The sequence below is a fragment of the Myotis daubentonii genome, chromosome 16, assembly GCF_963259705.1.
Source record: "Myotis daubentonii chromosome 16, mMyoDau2.1, whole genome shotgun sequence".
NCBI classification, from domain to species: domain Eukaryota; kingdom Metazoa; phylum Chordata; class Mammalia; order Chiroptera; family Vespertilionidae; genus Myotis; species Myotis daubentonii.
Genome location: NC_081855.1, coordinates 24,011,323 through 24,032,673, shown reverse-complemented (window position 1 = coordinate 24,032,673; position 21,351 = coordinate 24,011,323). Strand labels below are relative to the sequence as shown.

The following is a 21,351-nucleotide window of genomic DNA, read 5'->3' as shown; positions in this document are numbered from 1 at the left end:
TGTATACCCTTTGTTATATTTTCTTATCAGATTTCCAGTTTTGCTTTCAACTTTTTTCCCCTTGTTTTTCTTCCTTGTTCTGAGAAGAATGATTCATCAAATAGAAGTGAAACCAAACCCATTTTCCTTGGCCGGTGTGGCTCAGTTGGTTGGAGCATTGTCCCTTACATGGAAGGGTCGTGGGTTCAATTCCTGGTCAGGGCACATACCTAGGTTGCAGATTCCATCCCTGGTTGGGGCACATATGGGAGAAAGGCTCTCATATTGATGTGGGGTTTTTTTTCTCTCTCTCTTTAAAAAAATCAATAAGCATATCCTTAGGTGAAGATTAAAAACAAAAACAATAAACATATTCACAGAGTAAATGAAAAAAAAAAAGATAGCATGAAAATAGATGAAAACAATGGTCTCTCTTTTAAGGACTTGGGAGGAAGGGGAGCAGATTTTGTTCCTTAAAAGCCTCCAACTAGAAAACCTGATTTCTTATATTAAATAAGAAAGGCAGCATGCAATTAAGAAAAGAGGCCAAGGTTTGAAGGCCATTAGACCTGGTTTTAAGTCTAACTTAATTTAATACCTAATTTACACATTATCTATATTTTTATAGGCATAGACAGACATTTAATCTGAGTCTTAATTTCTTCTTCTGAAAAGCGGGATTCTAGTTATAATAGCTAAAATTTATTGAGTGTTTACTATACCACACGTCTTACAATGTACAAATTTTAACTCATTTATTCTTCACAATAACCATAAATCAGAAGGTGGATTCTATTACTATCCCCATCTTACAGATGAGGAAATGCAGAAACAGAGATTAGGAAACTTGCACATCATCACACAGCTAGAAAAGTGGTAGAGTTAGGATATATACCCAGGTACCTGATTCCAAAGACTAAGAATCTGAGTTCTCTAAGTCTAAGGATCAAAAGATATAAGTTTAAGCATTTGGAAACTTAAATACTTTAGGCATGCCAGTCTAAAAGGTAAACCAGCAGATTTATAAATTGCTAAGTGTGGTTGTATTTTATTTTTCAACTTACAACAAAGCAAACATTTGTAGATTTTCCACTGGATGGTTTAGGCTTACGGATGCTTTTACTGTGGGCTTTGACAAATGGAACATAATCAGGAAGCTTTTCTTAGGCACACGCATACACAGCTGTCAAGTTTTCACATTGGCCCGTTTTAATTGTCTGACAGGTAGAAAATCATGATGACCACTCAATGTGACAAATAGGGTTCAATAACAGAAGTCTTAATCAGATGATGAATAGCATTTTGGAATCATAAAATGCATTGAGCCTATATTTAGAACGATCAAAAGAGTCTGTGTAGAAATCTTTAGCAGAATCTTGTTAATAACACATGAAATAGTTTCTTAAAAACAAATCTAATCCACACCTCAAATTGGAGCAAAGTCCTTCCGACTGGTCATTTCCAAATGAGCCAAGTTTGTTATTAAACACTTTTATGAGCACTATAACTATAAAATTCAGGAATCCAAGGCTATGATTCTTCCTTGATAATAAAGTTTATATCCTTTTTGGTGGAATGTTTTAAATGATGCCCTTGAGCTGCTTTATAAAACCTACAAATGACAACTGAAGTGAACACGTGACCTGTTTGGGGCGAGAATCTGTTGCAGAAGGAACATACAGTTTGCAAAATGACACACAGGGAGGGAGGGAGGCCTCCTGAGAGTTGTCTCATTGTCGTTAAAGTTATTTCAATAGCAATCACATAATATGAGGGCTCAGGGGACCTTAGAGATTATCTTCTGGACTAGTGCCTCAGGTTGGAGTCTCTGAAAGATCGTGTGATATCCTTGTGGTGAGCAGCTTGTTAGTGGCCAAGCCAGAGTGTGAGGCCCATTTTTCATAACCAACTGTTCGTGCATCCGGTAGCTTCATGTACACCTGCCTGGTAGCTAACCTCTTTTTCATGAGCAGTGTTGACTATACACAGCAGAGTTGCGTTACAAACTACAACTCCAGCTACTCCCTTCAGCGCTGATCACGTTCAATGATATAAGTGGATTGTGGCCTACTCAAGGATTAGGTTCCAAAGTCAGGCAAAATTTTGTACTTTTTAATCCCTTAACTTTTTTCACCCAGCCCACCAGAATCCCTTCCCTCTGACAACTGTCAGTCTGTTCTGTTTCTATGAGTCTGTTTCTCATTTGTTTGTTTATTGTGTTCTTTAGATTCCACATATGAATGAAATTATATACAAAAAATGAAACTAGATCACCTTCTTACACCATAAGAATAAACCCAAAATAGACTAAAGACTTAAATGTAAGACTCGAAACCATAAAAATGCTAGAAGAAAACATAGGCAGTAAAATGTCGGACATTTCTCTTAGAAATATTTTTTCTGATGTAACTCCTCAGGTAAAGGAAACAAAAGAAAAATAAACAAATGGGACTACATCAAACTAAAAAGTTTTTGTGCAGCAAAGGAAACCATCAACAAAATGAAAAGACAACCTACTGAATGGGAGAAGGTATTTGCCAATGATACATTTGATAAGGGGCTATTATCCAAAATTTATAAAGAGCTCAGATAACACCAGAAAAACAACCCAATTAAAAAGTGGGCAGTATACCTAAATAGACACTTGTCAAAATAAGACATACAGATGGCCAATAGATGTGTAAAAATTTGCTCAACATCACTAATCCGCAGGCACTTCTAAGTTGTTCTCTCTCTCTCTCTCTCTCTCTCTCTCTCTCTCTCTCTCTCTCTCTCCTCCCTCCCTCCCTCCCTCCCTCCCCCTCATCCCTTTTTAACCCATTCTCCCTCTCCTCCCTATCTTTCTGTATCTACTTTCCATTTGAATTCAAATGTTAAATATATCACTGATTAAGTGAGTCTATATGTTTGTTCCTGTCATATGGGATGTATTATATAAGTTAGTTATTAATGTAAGGGGCAATTTGCCTAGAGGTCAAGGACCCAGGAGCCATACTGCCTTGGTCTAAATCCTGGTTCAGCCACTAACGAGCTGTGTGACTCAGGATTCAAATCTCTGTGCTTCAGTTTTCTTCTCCGATAAAATGGATGTAAGAAAAATGAACCCTTGTTTTGTGATTGTTATGAGGATTGAGTTATAATATATTTCAAGTGTTTAGGACAGTGCAATGTAAGTGCTTATAGGAGCATAACTATTGTTATGTGATGTCACTATACTTCAGGTAACTCGGAGAACTTCATTTTGGCAATTCCTAACAGTTGTGTGTGCTTAGTTTAATTTATCATCTTTGGTCTCCATTCTTTCTGGCATATACTGATCACCCATAAGGAAAAAGTGCTGAATGACTGTCTTGCACAAAACCGAGAGCAGTTGTAGTACTTACTTAGAGCCAAAAGGCAGGGTGATGAGAGGAGTGACTCATCTTATTAGCTGTGTGATCTTGAACTTTAGTATCTCCAGTTGCAAATCCTAAATGACAGCACTACGTATCTCACAAAATGTCTGTGAAGATCAAACACGATATGTGTAAAATGTTTCATAAACTCTAAGGTAACATCAGAATGTATGAGATTGTTGTTAATAACTATTTAAATAGAAGCTGACACTATTGTTGCTATAAGAGCCTTCACAGAAATAAAGACAAATAATTCATTAGTTTCTGCAGCCACATCTCGCTGTAGGAATCTACTGGGAGGAACACCAGGTCTCCAATTATTTTCTTAATATCTACACAATTCTCTGAAAACCCGGGTTTTGGGGAATTCTCAGTAGTATCTTTCAGATTTTCCAGTACTAGGTAAATGGAAACTACCCATGATGTAAGTTGTTTGTTATATAACAACTTTGATATTTCAGAGATAGGCTCTTGAGAAGAGATTACATGAGTGTTAAGGAATTTGCGATTAATATATCGATTTTTTTTCTATAGTCACTGGCATGAGATTAAGTATAATTTAAATTTTTTTTTTATTGATTTTAGAGAAGAAGGGAGAGGGAGAGATAGAAACATCAATGATGAGAGAGAATCATTGATCAGCTGCCTCTGGGGATCAAGCCCTCAATCTGGGCATGTGTGCTGACCAGGAATCGAACCATGACCTCCTGGTTTATAGTTCGGTGTTCAACCACTGAGCCACACCACCCAGGCAAATGAAGTATAATTTTTTAATAAAATGAGACAAATTAATTTTTCTGGCTTGCACTACTAGGCCCTACTTTTAAAAGATATGTTATCAATAGATATGTGTATCCAAAGGGGAAAACATAATTTTATTACAGGTTATTCAGCATTTTATATGACTCAGGGTTCCTGAGGTTATTATAAACTTGCCCCTGAAATTAAGCATTCTTTCATGAAACTAGATGAAATTTTCCCCTGAATTTTTATTATAATGAAAATACATCCATTAGTCAGGATAGGCTAACTTATGTTGCAGTAGCAGGTTAACCCTAAAATCTAGTGGCTTATACAAGGGACTATTTCTCACTTTCATGTGAGCAGGTAGCTCTGTTCTGCTCCAGTATCTCTCCATTGTTGCCCTGTCAGGGGAAGAAAACACCTAAAGAACATGCACCCATTTTGCTTTGCTCTGCCCAGAGTGACGCCATTAGTTCTGTCCATAGCCCCTTGACCAGAACTAGTCACATGGACTGTAGGAGACGGGAAGCGTGAAGAGCACAAGGATACTCAGTGAATGATAAACATCTCTGCCACAGCCCGCAAACCTCTAACGCAGTAAGACGCTCTCAATCACATTCCAGTACTTTTATCCCCATCCCCTCGCCCCAGGACAGTGCGGTAAAGGAAGGAGCATAGACTATAGGGTAAGGCTACTCTGGGTTTGAATCCCAGTTGCCCCTCATAGTAGTTGTGTGAGTTTGAGCAAGTTCTTTTGTTTCTCTGCTCCTCAATTTCATCATCTATGAAATGGGGTTCCGGTTCCAACACCTACCTTGTAAGGTTGTTGCAACAAGAAGAAATTATCTACGCAATCCCTTTGTTGATTATCATCAGCAGAAGGACAAGGAAATATTTAGGGCAGTAATTCTCAGCTCTTAATTCTTCCACACTTCAGATATTTCAAATTAGCTCAAGGAGTGTTGTAACATTTCAAAAACACTCTTCAACTAGGATTATGTAAAATTCCTCTTTACTTACTAAAACAAATCTCTGCAGGTCACTAGAAATAGGATTAGTGCTGATATCACTCTGGGCAAATTATGAGAGAGGGGAAACTTGTCTTTATTATTCAACTTTTGCCCCTTCTGTGATACCTTCTCACCTACTCCAGCCCCCAGGCTTTGGATTAACCTGGTGTGAATCCCAGTTTAGTCACTCTCCATAAATTAATTAAGCATTCTGAGACCAAATATTCTCTTCGCCAAAGTTGGGACAGTCATGAGTACCTCATAGGGTTGTTTACAAGATCAAGTTGCAGTTAAAGTCCTCAGCACAGAATAACTGGCTGTCTTCTGACTTCATTCCTTGTGATCATGCCTGAGTCTTGGGGGAGAGGAGACTATAAGTGAAAACTACCAGAGCTGTGTCACAAAAATATCCAAGAGACGATAAAAGACCGAATCAACACCAGGTTGACCCCTGGCCAATAGGTTCAGGAAAGTAATCATGATGATGGTGATGACAAAGGTAAAGTTGGTGAGGAAAGAAGTCTGTAAGCTGTTTTCAATGATTCAAAAAGCCCAATGTCAACGATTATATTATTAACCACTAAAAGCCTGCACAGGTTAACTAAGGTAGCAGATTTCTTTGCTTTTAGGTGGATTTACATCACCTGGGTAATGGTGATGTCATGGAAGAAATTCAGAGAGGCAAGTAGATATCATTGATAAATATTTTACTGGTAAAAATTGGGAAAACAAGATCTGGTCAGTTTTTCTCAGTGGTTAGACTCTAACCGTTAGAGTGTCAGACTGTGGATCAGGGTTTCAGGTTTGATTCCCAATCATGGACATGTGACTCGGTTGCAGGTTTGATCCCTGGCCTGATCAGACTGTGTGTAGGAGGCAACCAGTCAATGTTTCTTTCTCTCTCTCTCTCTCTCTCTCTCTCTCTCTCTCTCTCTCCCCTTCCTCCCTCTCTTCCATTCTCTCTCTCTCTCTCTGAAGATCAATGGAAAAAATATCCTTGGGTGAGGATTAAAAAAAAAAAAAGAAAACAGATTACTATTATTTAGTAAATAAAGTTTGCTTGATAGACCAGTTCTTTCAAAAAATGGGGCCCAGGAGGAGAAAAATAGTATGAAATGTGTTCTCATTGATAGAAAGGTTGGGAAGGGAGCAACTGGCTTTGTCTGTTCCTTCTCCACTGATATTTATAAGCCTAAGGGTCAAAACCAGAAGAATGAATGTTAGAATTTCAGGTACCTCATGGTAGATAGAGAAGACATTTGGTGACAGATTATGGCAGCTTCTTTTGAATTTCATGTCCAAGTCAGGCTCTATTCTAACTTCTAATTGTAAATAGTAGATATCATTTTTAATACAGGCTTCGTTTTTTCAAAACTGTCAGGCAAAATGAGATGCAATGACCATTTATGATATTGTTGTGCTCTGTTAAAGCTAGTTAATATTCCTTTCTGTGCAAATGTACAAGGTCACTGTGCTTTATAAGGGTGGGGAATCTTTTTACTGATGACCTGTAATTCTCCAGGATGGTTACATGTCCCAGGACAAAGCTGATTCATAATCTACTAGGTGGGGCAAAGGTATTATGTCTTCAGCATTTCTTGCCAACTCCTTTCAGCATTTAACTAAACGATGTGGAAATCTTTTGAGAATTTTCAAGATAAGATGAAAATTAATCCTAATCCTCCTTCTAATCCAATCTTTTCCTTTTCCAAAGGGCCAAGAAAGGACAAAGGACATGCTCCATGTAACACAGTTAAGATAGAATTCAGGTCTCCTGATTCCAAGTCCAATTAGATGCATAAGTGTTCTGTTTCCTCTTCCACTTTAAACGATCCCAACCCACCATTGCCTGAATCTGTTTTTTTCTTTATCGTCTCTAGCCTTCTACTTAATTATCTACACATTCAGATTTTCACAATCCCCCTACCTTGTCCTTACAGCATTTTAACGGGGCTTTCCAAGTTCCAGTTTGAGAAATCCTGAATGAGAGGCAGGGTCTGAAGGCTTCCCCACTCTCCATTCCACGCTGAAGTTTCAAAGGACGCAAAGAGAAGCTTACCAGGAGGATATATGTCTGTTCCTCTTAGAAACAAGTCCGCTGAGGTTCCATCTATTCTGCTCATTTCTTCTTTTTGCTTCTACATCAACAGGGGCTTTGAACATCTGTCAGAGAGCAGCTTTTCACCCCCACCCCCTCCTCTCTCTCTGACACGTTTAGCTACTGCAATATTAGACAAATAATGTTTTTTTCTACGATACGGGGTGGAGGATGGGGATCAAAGCAGAGACATCCAAGGTGGTTCTGGCCAGGGCTGCCTCTCCCCCTAACCCACCCCAGTTGTGTGGCAAAGCGAAAGCAGAGACTCTTATGGGGGGAAAATGAAGACAGGATGGAAGCAGAGAAAGCGATAACTTGCAAAAGAGCTACAATTTAAAACTGAGGTATATGAGAAGAGCACAGGCTGACTCATAGATGATATAGCTAGAACTATGCAGATGATGTTGCAGAAAGAAGCAAACGGTACTTGTAAACAAACATGCTGGCCAGCCCCCATCCCCTACTGTTCTCATCGCCATCACTATATATAGTTCAAAAGGTTTGGGACTGTGTCAATCATGAAGAGAGAGAAAAATGTGCTGAGTTTTTCATAATTTCTTCCATTTAAAAGAGTATTTTATATTCTGATATTATATCCTTCCCTTTTCAGTCCCAAACATTTCTTTTATATAACGACAGTGAAAGCAGATGATAATTGGTATTTTTTACAGGCTTCCTTGGCAACTTAACACAACAGATCACTCTACGTTGCCCCACAAATATTTTGGGTGGTGGTGTACTGATTTGTAAAACCCAAACAGCTGCTAAGCTCCTCTCTAGGCAAATATACTCTAAATGGTTCATAGTTACCTTCCTTTTCAGAACAACTTTCAATGAACACGCCCTTCAAGGAGAAGACTGAACAAAAATCTTACTTTTCCTTCTGAACAGCTTTCTTCATAAAAATGTCCCGCCAGTAGATCAAATTAGTCATAAAAACAACTGTTAAGTGCTTAATGAAACACGTCTTCATAACCTCTGACAATTTGACAGGAGTGAATTTAATAATAGCAATAAATACAGATGGGGCTACATAAGTCAAGGCGATCCAGATGCACAATTCTTGCTGTATGAGATGACATCTCAGCTTTCTCATCTGAAATGAGCCAAGAAATTAATTTTAATGATGACCATAACAATAAAAAAATCAATATTAAATTCATACTCTTGGAAAGAATGCCTTTGTTCTTTTTGCCCACCGCCCACTTTACGTATCTGGAACCAACAGATCAAAGGAAGTTCCAAAGAGAAGGCAGGATTTAGGATGAGGAATGTGGCTCCTGACTTTGCTGTGAGGAGAACACAGCGGTGGCTGCCCCTAGGGTAGGCCCTCTCACTCATTTACATCGCAGGGCAATAAAAATGCAGTTGCACAAGCATTAGCGCAAAGTTGTTTCAAGAGAGAGTAGGCTTAAGACCAAAGATTCTCTCAGTTCCAGGCAACCTCCCAAACAGCCCCACCCGTCTTCCTCTAAAGAGGAGGCAGATACTCCTCCACCCTCTGTTCTCCTCTGAACCCCTTCACCTTCCAGCACCTCCCATCTCAGGAGGAGTTTGCCCGGGATGGGCTTTGCGATGCACACCACTGCTCCCCGCCGCTTACGGCAGATCCAGCCCACAGTACTTACAGAGCTGTTTCTCTTTGAGGATCTTCACCCTTTATGCAGCACTAAAGGCAAACACAACAGGGGCAATGAGTTTTCCGGCTTTTTAAAGGCCCATTAATCAATATTTTGAATGCATCAAGGTGGCCCAAGGGACAGGAAACCCTAATGTGTCTGATAATCTCCTACCTAAAAAATACACACCAATACAGACATGCCTAGCATGCACAGCCACCCCTGCACTGGTCCCAGGTCTTATTTCTCTGGCTACATTGATTACTTTTATTACGTCTAGAGAAGATGCCATTCTTAATTCAAAATGTTTCCAGGATTTGTACGTAATTGAGTATTTTTTGTAGGAAAAATTTGCTCTGGATTGGGGAGCAGGGGTTCAGTGAATTTCTTCTTGGGAGACATTGTTGCCCCGAATAAAAGCCAGTTACCATATGTTTCAAGAAGAATGGCTTTTGCTGGATAATGAACTCGGCCTAGGCCACACTCACCTTTCTTCAGAGGCTTTCGGCCATATTTGCCTCCCTTTGGCACTGGGTTAACTGGTGGAGTCAAATGCCTGGCACTCACCCATGCACCCACATACTCTGCATCATGCTAGCCAACAAGGTTAACCATTCAACAATTCAAACTCCAGCCCACCACAGCTGGGGCACGTGGCCCAACTCAAAAGGTGAGCAGCAAGTGTCACCCTTCTCATGTAGATTCCTGACTCTTGAGCAGATGCTCCTCTCTACATTGATTTATTGTACCAGAGGTGCCATCGCCACAATAAAAGGAAATTTAAAAGGTAGAAAAATCAGCCCTAATTCCTCTACCCTGAACACCCTACCAGAGGCCCTCAAACTTTTTAAACAGGGGCCAGTTCACTGTCCCTCAGACGTTCCACACATGCGCACTGCGGGCCCGGGACGCGTCGGCTGCTAAGCAGGACAGGCAGCGGCGGCAAAAACACCCGGCGGCCGGATAAATGTTTTCGGCGGGCCGCATGTGGCCCGCGGGCCGTAGTTTGAGGACGCCTGCTAGCCATTTTCATTCAGGTCTTGTCCATAGGCACTTCTATACCTTGTAAATCTGTACTCATCTATATTATAAAAAGCCAGCGATCGTAACGCCGTAATGCCGTAACGACCAAACGACCGGCCACCAGGAGGTGCATTGATGGGTCTTGTGGCGGGGCGGGTCTGGGTCTCACGCGATTTCGCGCGCTGGGCCTCTAGTAGTTTGTGAAAGATGTTTATTCCCTTAAGCAACTTCCATTTTAGGTTATATGGTGGAGAGACCAGATTGTCCAAGTATGGTTCCTAACTCCAGTCACTTATACCGCTGGTCCTTGGCTGTTATTTAGATGACGTTTTACCTAAATAGCCTAGAATACTTAGATACCTTCATGATCCTTTGTCTTCTAGCAATCAGTCCGAAGCACAGCGTCAGAAAGACCACAACCGCTGCAGCAATAATGGGTTCTATTGGCACACTTGAACCTCTGTCTGTTGGAAATGCAAACACAGAGAACGAGAACTAAGATTTACATGCTTCTAACTTATGTACTTCTAATATGTGCCAGCCATGACGCCTTGCCCTTTAGCGAATACCATCCTCTTACTTAAATCCTCCCACCAATCCCCCAAAGTAGGTATTCTGTCCCCATGTTACAGGCAAGGAACCGGGGGCTTCGAGAGGTTAGTTTACATGTCCCAAATCACAGATGTAGTACTGGCATTTCCCTCCCATGTTCACAGGGTAAAACAATCCCAACACCTGGGCTAACACCCTGTGCTCAAGAAAAAAGATCCGTGATGTCATTTGCAGCTTTGCATGGCCTCATTGAAACTACCCAACTGAGCCCTGCAGCTGAGAGGCTCATGGCAAACTTGGCGTTTAGCCTGACCACCGGCAGCACAGGGCTTACGCTGCCAAGGCAGCCAACAGGGAAGTCGTAAAGCAGGAAGAAATAAGAAAAACAAGTTGGTTTGGAAGAGCTCCACCCCAAACAAGATCCTGCCCACCTGAAAGCCAGGTTGTCAAACTGGCATCCTGCTTGTCACACAAGTTGTATATCTTTTATGTGACATGGAACAATTATGATTCCTTCCTAACCGAGAGGGACGATATAACCCCCCCAGTGTCTGCCTGTGGGCCTTACAGCCAGTCGGAATGGTATGGCCTGAGGCTCCCACCAACCATTCTTTTGTGTGTGTGTGGGGGGGGGGGGGGCAGGGCAGTGAATAGCCACAGACTTCAATCTGGTGCCCCTTCCACTGATTCTTAGCTTCTTTGTGGGGTTGGTTTTTAAAGCAAGTAGCCCCTGGGCTTACTGTCACTGTTCTGCCTGACAAATGACTGAACAGGCCAGCAACCACAGTGACTGGCCGCAGCAGCTCTTCCTCCCCACCAGCCATTCCGTTGGTGCCTTAGACCCCTGGCGGGGAGGAAATAAGAAGCCCTATGCTCCCATCAGTCCTACACTCCTGGCCGGGGTTCAGTTGGCTTCCTGGGAACTGGCAAGGAAGGCAATGAGTGGGCGAATGGCAAAGTGAATAAATAATGTCCTAACAAGATATACGAGCCTCAGCTTGTTTGGCTGCTTCTAGCTTCCTGGCCCCAGACCAGGAAATGTGCGCATGAGCATTTTCAGCATCTGCTACACTAGGATCTCGCTTTTCTCTTTTTGTATGAACAAGAAATATGAGGAGGGTAAATTAGTTGGAGCTTCATTTATCCCTATATTGCAGAGGTGATAAACCTGGGTAAATGAAGCAGGAAACCAAGAAGGAACTCACCCCCACCCCTAGGGTCCCCTACTCCCTCTTCGGATTAGCCTACATGTTACATTTTCAGAGTTAGGAGTGGTTTTAGAGATCCGTTTTCTTATCGAGTCAGCATCTTTCTTCACTATGTGTTTCTGACTTCTGTTCGTCACTAGGCTGTGAACTCAAAAGTCCAGATTTTACAAACCTTGTTGCCCAGGAGAGTTCATGGAAATACTCCCCCCTAAAAGCCTACCAGAATCATCTTCCCCCAGATAGTTCTAGAAAAGGATCTTTGCTCACAAGGCAGTGTCCTTTAAGGAATGGGCATCATTTCCCTAAAAGGAAGGATGAGAGTTCTTCGTGGGAAACTCCTTGAATGGGATAATTCACCAAAGAAAATCCTAGCTGCTAATCCTAATTGTCATCATCATTTGTTGTCATGAAAAATACATTTTAAAACATATTTTTATTGATTTCAGAGAGGAAGAGAGAAGGAAAGAGAGATAGAAACATCAATGATGAGAGCGAATCATTGATCGGCTGCCTCTTGTATGCCCCACACTGGGGATTGAGCCTGCAACCTGGGCTTGTGCCCTTGACCAGGAGTCCAACTGTGACCTCCTGGTTCATAGGTTGACGCTCAACCACTGAGCCACGCCGGCTGGGCATGAAAAATATTTACTGAGCATCTATTCCAAGTTTTGCACTGTGCTGTATATTACTTAAAAAGAGAGTTACCTTTGACGACGAGGTGGAAGTCCTTTGTCTTTGTTTCCAGAGGTGAATATGCAAAACAGCTGTAGGTTCCATTGTCAGATTTCTTGACTTTGGTGATTGACAACTGAAGAGACTCACTTGTCTGTTGGACTTGGTGATGGTTTTTCTCTAAGGTCAGGATGCTGCTATTTCTGTACCACATCATTTGAGCCTGGGGGTTGGATCTCACATTGCAAACCAGCTTCACGGCGCTGCCTTCTTCCACTGTCTGGTAGTCGTCTCCACTTAGGAGCGGAGGAACTGCAAGACACAAGCATTGAGGTTTAATTAGCAGATACGCCGTAGTCTACTGTCAGTGTTCAAGATCTTCAGTCTGTCTCGTCTAGCCATTCATTCATTTGACAAAAATTTACTGAGTGACTGCCATATGCCAAGCACTGGGCTAGGAACCACGGGTACAATGGTAAATAACATGCATCCATTTCCAAACTTAATAGAACTTTCAATGTGGTGGACAAACCAGGAAGCAAATAGCCTATCAAATCAAAGGCTAATATGCAAACTGTACCCTCAACCCGGGAGTTCCACCGGGAATTCTGTCAGGGGGCAGGGCTGGCTGGCCAGACCCCACCCATGCACGAATTCATGCACTGGGCCTCGCGTATATAATAATGAACCTGTACCAATTTGTAACACTAACCAATCTGTGCTAGTGGTGGATAAAACAGTATAACGTTAAGAAAGCAGGCATTGCAGTTCACTCTCATTCCAACTACATCACTTACTGTGACCTTGGGAAAGTTACTTAACTGCTAAGTAACTGCTCAGTTTCCTTATCTAAAAAGTGGGATCGTAGCTACCGTATGCATTGCTGTGGAAGATTACGTGAGATAATGCCTGTAAAGAATTTCTCACCGTGCTGGTTAGCACTATCATTACTGGATGGTGGTTTTGAGCACTCCTCACAACCTCCACTTTCACATCTGCTCTAACCACACATTTACCAATGCGTATTTGCATTTCCTCAACAGTCCTCTGGAAGTGATGTCCTCCTCCCAGAGGTGTTCCAGTCGTGGCAACTCCGGCGTCTATGGAAGATGAGCGTGGTTTTCTGACTCCCTTTCATTCCTCCGTGCGAGCAACGCCTTACTTCCTCCATGGTGATGGCAGTTACAGACCCATCCGTAGTCGGACACATTTGTCGTCACCAAGTAATCCTCCCCTCCTCCCCACCAGGCCTTTCCAACTTTTGGGAGGAGAAATGGCTGAGCTGACTCTCCCCTCTTCACGCCCTTTGCAGTTTCTGGCCAGGGTGCAAAAGAGTAATAAAATGCTTGAGAAGTGGGCTGTGGGAAAGACGTCAAGGCGGAGAAGGAGGGAGGAAGGAGCTTGTATAATCTGCACACTGAATAATTAGACCCTGAGAAGGCTGTGCTATTAATAACTCTCAGAAGAATGACATTTTGTTGCTCTTTGGAATGAGCTTGAAGTCTGTATCCATATCCAGCAAGGATGTTCGATGGCATTCAGATATGTAGGGAGCTGCTTGAATACAGAACATAGTGCCAAACATAACCAGTTCCACCAGTTCCCCAGGTCCTATCAGTTGTTGCTTTTTATTTAGCTATTTAAAATTAACATAAGCTCATCAGCTATACATATTTCTTTTTTTAAAAAAAAAAAAATTAATACATGTCAGGCTCTGACGATGTAGCTCAGTTGGTTAGAGTGTTGTCCTGATATGCCAAAGTTGCAGGTTCGATCTCCCCAGTCAGGCACATATAAGAACCAGCAAATGAATGCATAAATAGGTGGAACAACAAACAAATAGATCTCTCTCTCTCTTTCTCATCCTTTCTCTTTCTCTCTCAAATCAGTACATTAAAAAAAATACATTTTATGCCTGGTCAGTGTGGCTCAGTTGGTTGAGCATCATCCCAAGCACCAGGAGGTCACCGGTTCAATTCCCAGTCAGGGCACATGCCCGGGTTGTGGGCTCGATCCTTAGTGAGGTGCGTACAGGAGGCAGCTGTTCAATGTTTCTCTCTCTCCCTTCCTCTCTCTAAAAGTCAATAAAACATATTTAAAGTAATAATAATAATAATACATTTCAGATAAAGTTCCGGGCCTCCTTGACTCTATTCTCATAATTTCCTGACTTCTTAGAGATACCCACAATTATAGATTTGATATAAATCCTTGCATCTTTTTTTTAAAAGTAGGGTATTTTTTGTTTTACATATAAGGTACCCATAGGAAATATATTGTATTGTTTTAGGAGGGTGAGAAGGGTTTACATGAAAGATTGAATTCTTTCAATAACTTGAATGTTTTTGAGATATATCCACATTGAACCACAGAGATCTAGCTCATTGCTTTTATTTTTATTTATTATTATTTTTTAATCCTCACCCAAGGATATTTTTTTCATTGATTCTTAGAGAGAGAGTAGAAGGGAGAGGGAAAGACAGAGAGAAATATCGATGTGAGAAAAACAAACGCTTGGTTGCCTCCTGCATGAGCCCTGATCAGGGCCCGGGCCAGGGAGGAGCCTACAACCGAGGTATGAATCCTTAACTAGAATCGAACTCAGGACCCTTTGGTCCATAGGCCAATGCTCTATCCACTGAGCCAAACAGACTGGAGCCAGCTCATTGCTTTTAGAGACCTATAGTGAAATATATGACTCTAACCATGTTATTTTGATGGGAATTCGGTTTTATTCGTTTTTAAAATGTTAAACAGAGCTTCAATAAGTATGCTTGTATATGTCTCTACGCACATGTGCGTGTGTTTCTCCAAGGTTAACGTCTAGAAATAGAGATGCTGGGTCTCATAGGGTAAGCACAGTTGAAATTTTGAAAGATATTGCAAAAGAGGTGGTCTCAGTTTATACCTTCAGCAACAGTGTATGAAAGAACCCATTTCTGCACACACTCCCCCAAATAGTGTATTTTCAACTGCTATTTATAATAATAATACTTTCTCAGGACTTTACATGCTATTCTTGTCATAATTTATGACCTCATTTTGACTTATTGATTAATGAGTATCAGTTTGTCTCTATGAACCACTGACCAACTGGCGACAACAGTATTTCAGAGGTTGTTATACAGATGATTTCGGATTCAGTTTGGAAACAAAAATCTTTTTTTTAAAGCCACCAAATGATGGCATTTCTGCCGTGCCTCCCTTAAGAAGGTACACTGGGAAGAACACTAGATTAAGAGCCTGGGGGTTGTGTTCTGTTCCCAGCTCCCACTGTGATAATTCTGGCCTCAGTCTGAGCCTCAGTTTCCTCATCTGTCACGTCATAGGCATTACAAGACCCCCCAAGGGCCCCTGATAGTTTTGGGTTCTATCAAAGTATGCAAAGGGAAGCTTGCTAAAAAATCACATTTCATTCATTCATAGCAAATAAAAAACAAAACTCCTTTTCCCAGGAACAAGCAAATGATTCACTCTGGAAACTCAAGCTGCAGGTCGCCAGTATTTTCCAGAGCTGGATTCTTTGGCATTTTCTCCACCCTTTTATCTCAGGAGCAGTGGCATCAACTTTTCACAGAAAAGCCTGCTGAACTTGAGTCCAGAGCTCTTTCTACCAAATCCCTACCACAGCATCACCCTAACCCACATCACCCCTCACCCCACCATCCACACCACCCTCATGTAGAACCAGCTTTCCAACCAAACCATGTTCATCTGCGTAGAATCATTTAAAGGACCCCTAACGCCATATAGTTCCACCAATGGGTGACCAATTCCTGCAACCCAGCCATCAAAGAGCTTCATCTTTTGAAGTTTTAAACATGAACAACCAATATATTCATGAAAAGGTAAACACCCTCATTCTTTTTTTTTTAATCCTCACCTGAGGATATTTTTCCATTGATTTTTAGGAGGAGTGGAAAAAAGAGGGAAAGACAGAGAGAAATATTGATATGAGAGAAACACATCGATTGGTTGCCTCCTGCACACACCCTGACCAAGGCCCGGGCCAGGGAGGAGCCTACAACCGAAGTATGTGCCCTTGACCAGAATCGAACCTGGGACCCTTCAGTCCGCAGGCCAACGCTCCATCCAATGAGCCAAACCAGTTAGGGCCACCTTCATTCTTAATTTTTGAAATTCAAATAAAATTTTATATCAAGCTGGCAAATGTCACACTCAGTGTTCATGAGGTGTGGGGAAATAGGCACCTTTGTGCTTTGCTGCGGGAGCGTAAGTAGGACAATTTGGCAATACCAAGCAAATGTTAAAATGCACATACTCTTTAGACCCAGATTTCAGCTACCCCTGAGTGCAGTGCAGACCAGGCCGACTGGCTAGCAGTGTCTTTCCTTTTACTCACAAGGGACGTTCAGCACCACGGAGATGGACACGGATTGGTCCCTCTGCAGCTTGCAGGTAAAGGTGACTCCATTGTCATCCTCACTGATGGAAGTCACACAGACGGCGCTGGAATTGATTTTGTTTTCGGACTTCAAATCCACTGTCCCCCCTTCTCGGAACCAGAGAAGTCCTTCATCCCCAGTGTGGTTCTGAACAGCACACTTCAGAGATTCTTCGGAGCCCAGCTGAGTGTTGAGAATGTGGCTCTCGGTTTTCCCATTCACAGTTAAAACAGAGCCTGGGAGTGCAGGAAGAAACTATTAGGACAGAGTGAACAACCTAGACGACCATACACGTTATATCAGAACAATGAAATCAAGGTAGTCATATCGACCTATGTGATTTTACCAGGAAAAAGGTCTGTCATGTATTATTGACTACAAGAAGGAAAAGCTGAAAATGGTTACCAAATTTTGCTGCACCTTGGAATCACCTGGAGAATTTTTTTAAAAATTGCTCATGCCTTGATCCCACCCCAGACTTTCTTATTCATTGATAGGAGTGCAACCTGGGCATGGATTTTTTTTTAAATGATTCTAATGTGTAGTGAGGTTTGAGAACCATTGAGTTAGAAAACAGTACGTACAGAATTACTCTATTTACACACACACACACACACACACACACATTTATGAGGAAAAGTGTTGGGGAAAAATTCTATCTATATATATAGGGAATAGCATTGGTGAAAATAGAGAAAAAAGTAGAGAAATGCTTACCAGATTTAATTTGTTTACTTCAAGGGGTTGGATGTAACAAAGTGGGAGTGGGGAAATACAAAGAAATACAAAGGAAAAAAGCACTATAGTAAAATGAAAAAGTATTTAAGACGAAACATTAGGTGAATAGGCAGAATGTAAATTATATCTCTAATAATTACTATAAATGTATCAAAATTGCATATGGGCAAAAGCTGATTGAAAACATTTCTGATTAGGTGATAGAATTTGGTCTTCCATATCTGATGATTTAATATTGTGATGGCAATGCAGTGAAATAAAAAGATATTTAAACAGCTGTGGTTTGTGGACAGATAAGTCATTATGAGGTGGATGATTAGGATATAAAGTACTTTGTTTTCATCTCTCATTTTTAGAAACCCATCCATCATATAACATACCCAAATTTCAGCTTTTACTTTCCTGGTTCAGAAGCAAGTAACAAAAGGTAAAAAGTAACTTTAGCCACCAGAAACTTGCCCCCTATATACCACTGGTTAAAATAGTCTGTAAACACATTAACTTTAAAAAACAAACAAACAGAAACAACTGGAAAAAAATAATGAGATTTCAGCCTAGGTTTTGTTTGTTGGTTGGTTTGTTTTTTAATCTGGAAGAATATACACCAAAACGTTAAATGGCTGTGTTTGGATGATGGGATTTGGTGGGATTTTTACTTTTATTCTTTTATAAATAGCATGTCCCAAAAATGTATACACACATATTGAATCATTATGAAGGCAGTGTTTATTGAAATACATTTCATTTTCAAAATTGAGCTATCAGCTGTTGAAGGATGTATACATTTTTTGAGACACCCTGTATTTCCTAATTTATTTTACAGTGACTAGATATTACTTTTAAAATGGAGGGGGAAAGCTAGTTCTAGATTGGGGTGGGGAGCAAATGCAGGGAGGATTTCTGTGTAAGTGTATGTTCAAATAAACAGCAGATTGTTTTGGGTATGATTAGTAATACAATGCATTAAAATGTGGGGAAATTGTGGCTGTGGCTCTGGAGAGAATAGGGTACTTCTTCTATACTAGGAGAACCACAAAAATATTTTCCATTTAAATTTTATGATGTTACCTGACTCCGATGCTCTGAACCAGAGCCACTGTGTCTTCATTCCAAATTGGGCTCTGGATTTTTCCAATGCCCACCCATCATTTTTAACCTGAACTTTTTCTTTATTGAAAGGGGCGAAAGAAATATGAGCTTACTTGTCGCTTCGCGTGGCAGAAATACGATCACGAAGAGAAGGAAGCTGCCCATTCGCATTAGGCCGCCGCTCTTCTGTGCCATCTTTAACGGATTTAAGTCGGATCTGGGGGTGGGGGTGGGAAGAAAAGGCAGTTACTTCTGTACTTTGAGGTACACTGAGTTTATGAGCCTTCGTCTTGTCCATTATGCGCTTACAGAGAAGCACCAGATGAGTCATCCCAGTTATAATGATATTATTTTTAGTTTTCAAACAGTCCCGTTCTGACTCCTAAGTTCTAAGTGCTTTCAGTATTAAAACGTTTTTTTAAGGCAACAACAACAAAATCACAAGGAACTAGGCTGTCAGATGCCGGGCGGCGCTAGGACAGCCCTGGGGAAGGCACTAGTAAAACCAGCCTTCCCTAGAGAAATGGAGAAGGTCATTTTCACAGAAAGGGCAATGAGACGTGTTTCATTCTCAGATGGTCCCCAGTGAACAGAGTAAGTCTTGTTTGGAAAGCCTTTCTGGGGTTATTTGTGTAAAGTCTCGCTGCTAACAGAAAGTTTTTCAAGACTATTCCAAATTCCATTGATTCAAATGGTTTGCACCTTAGGAATGATTCAATCGCAACATGGCCTTTTTTTTTTTTTTAATATATTTTGTATTGACTTCAGAGAGGAAGGGAGAGGGAGAGAGAGATAGAAATATCAATGAGGAGAGAGAATCATTGATCACCTGCCTCTTGCTCACCCCACACAGGGGATCAAGCCCGCAACCTGGGCATGTGCCCTAACCAGGAATTGACCGTGACCTCCTGGTTCATAAGCCGAAGCTCAACCGCTGAGCCACGCCAACCAGGCTTAAAGTATGCTGATCTCTACTTTCCCCCATCCCTCCTGCTCTCCTCTTCATGATACTCCTTAAGGACTCCTCCACCCAGTGTGGACTAAAACAATAAATAATAAAGCTTCTTTTTCTCCTGTGTTTTGCTGTTGCCATTCCCTCCCTAAAATATTCTCCACTTCCATCTAGAAAAAAAAATGTATTTACTTCCTTTCAAGAGTACCACTATGAATATAGTAGAACCACATCTGGAGTGTTTTCTGTCCAACAGACATGGTGCCAAACACTTTACATACATTATTTAAATATCCGTTAAGCTTCTAACAGCCCTTCTGAGGTCATTTCTAAAGGTTTGGAGAGATTATATAATTTGCCCAAGATCCCAAAGACGGTAAATATCAGGCTAGGATTTGAACCCAGGACTCCCAAGGCTGTGCTCTTAACCACTCTACTGCCTAGATTAATATTCTCTTCTTTTAAGAAGCTGCTGGAGCCCTGGCTAGGTAGGTCAGTCGGTTAAAGTGTCATCCTTATACACTGAAGTTTTTCGGGTTCAATCCCCTGTCAGAGCATATACAAGAAGCAACCAATGAATGCATAAATAAGTGGAAAAACAAGCTCTCTCTCTCTCTCTCTCTCTCTCTCTCTCTCTCAAAAAGGAAAAAGAAAAAGACAAATCTGCTGTTAATCCTTCCAGTCCCTGCCTACCCCACAGACCTTAGCAACTTGGAGTTTTGACCCCATCGCAGGCCTGTCCTGAGACAGTTTCGTTCCTGCCAGGCTCACCCTACCTGGCTGGCAAGCCTGTATCAATCTTCCAACAAGAGGCAATTAGTACTAATATCGATTCTTTTGTAACTTTTCAATTTTGCCAAAAAGATTTCTCTGACACGTGGTAACGGCAGTGATTTCAGAACTCGGTCATTAATAAGAGTTTTCTCGAGCACAGCTCCCCGTAGAAACTGAAAGTATACTAGTTCCTTCTCAAGGAGGAAGATTGATTTCTCCCCTTCCCTTCCACCCCGCCAAGGTAGCAACTTTTCAGAACGGATTTCCCTCAGCGGACATGTTTTCCCACTTACCTGCGGAGCTTTGAAAAGCTGACTCCCTTGGCCAATTGTTCCTCCGTCTGAGAACCCTGAATCCTTTCCCCGCTGCCATCTTTATAATACTTGAATTTGAACGCTTTATGACAGTAGGGTCAAGTAAATAATTAAATTGGGTTCAAAGTCTGGTTCTTTTTATGGATTCTTAGAGAAGACAGTAATTAGGAAAGACATCTTCTTAAGATCTAGGTGTGTATGGCTACCGACGTTACTAGGTGGGGCCAGGTATTACTGCCAGAGATGTCATTGCTCCAGGAAAGCCTGAGCTTATGCAGAAAGTTGTAGCTCATCTCACTGAACATGCGCACGCTCAGGTTAGATGACTAATAATCTGACAGCCTGAGAATTTGACCAGTGTCCCCGGGCTGGCCCAGAACCATCCCCCGCTTGGGTCCCGCCTGGGTGCTGCTCTCCCCACCCACCCACCCCGCGCCCCTTGCCGCCCTTGGGGCAGGTCTGAGGAGAGGTTTGATTTTCACAGCAGCCAAAACATTAGAAGATTTCCAACAACTTAAATCATGCTGGAAAGTATTACTTCCCACTGGTAACCCAGGCCCAGCGTGTGAATTGCACCAGCCAGCCATGGCAGGGGAAAGGTCTAGCCCTTTGAGGGTCTCACCTGATAGGGCAAACCTTGCATTTACACTTTCAAGAATTAGCAATTGAGAATATCTATTTTTTATTGGTTTAAAAATACATATGTTTTTTTTAATATACTTTATTGATTTTTTTTTTTTTTACAGAGAGGAAGGGAGAGAGAGAGAGAGTTAGAAAC

The 21,351-nt window shown here is 41.5% G+C and overlaps 1 protein-coding gene across 1 annotated transcript; it reads right to left on the bottom strand.

Moving 5' to 3' along the window:
* Window positions 1-8,205: 8,205 nt before the first annotated feature.
* On the bottom strand, window positions 8,206-20,685 carry TMIGD1 (transmembrane and immunoglobulin domain containing 1). The gene is made up of 7 exons (XM_059669250.1): window positions 20,553-20,685; window positions 18,647-18,750; window positions 16,664-16,942; window positions 12,334-12,612; window positions 10,229-10,332; window positions 8,855-8,895; window positions 8,206-8,322 (listed from the first exon to the last, which is right to left on the bottom strand). The coding sequence occupies exons 2-7, from the start codon at window positions 18,726-18,728 to the stop codon at window positions 8,319-8,321; spliced, it is 789 nt and encodes a 262-aa protein (XP_059525233.1). The 5' UTR covers window positions 18,729-18,750; window positions 20,553-20,685; the 3' UTR covers window positions 8,206-8,318.
* Window positions 20,686-21,351: the final 666 nt, after the last annotated feature.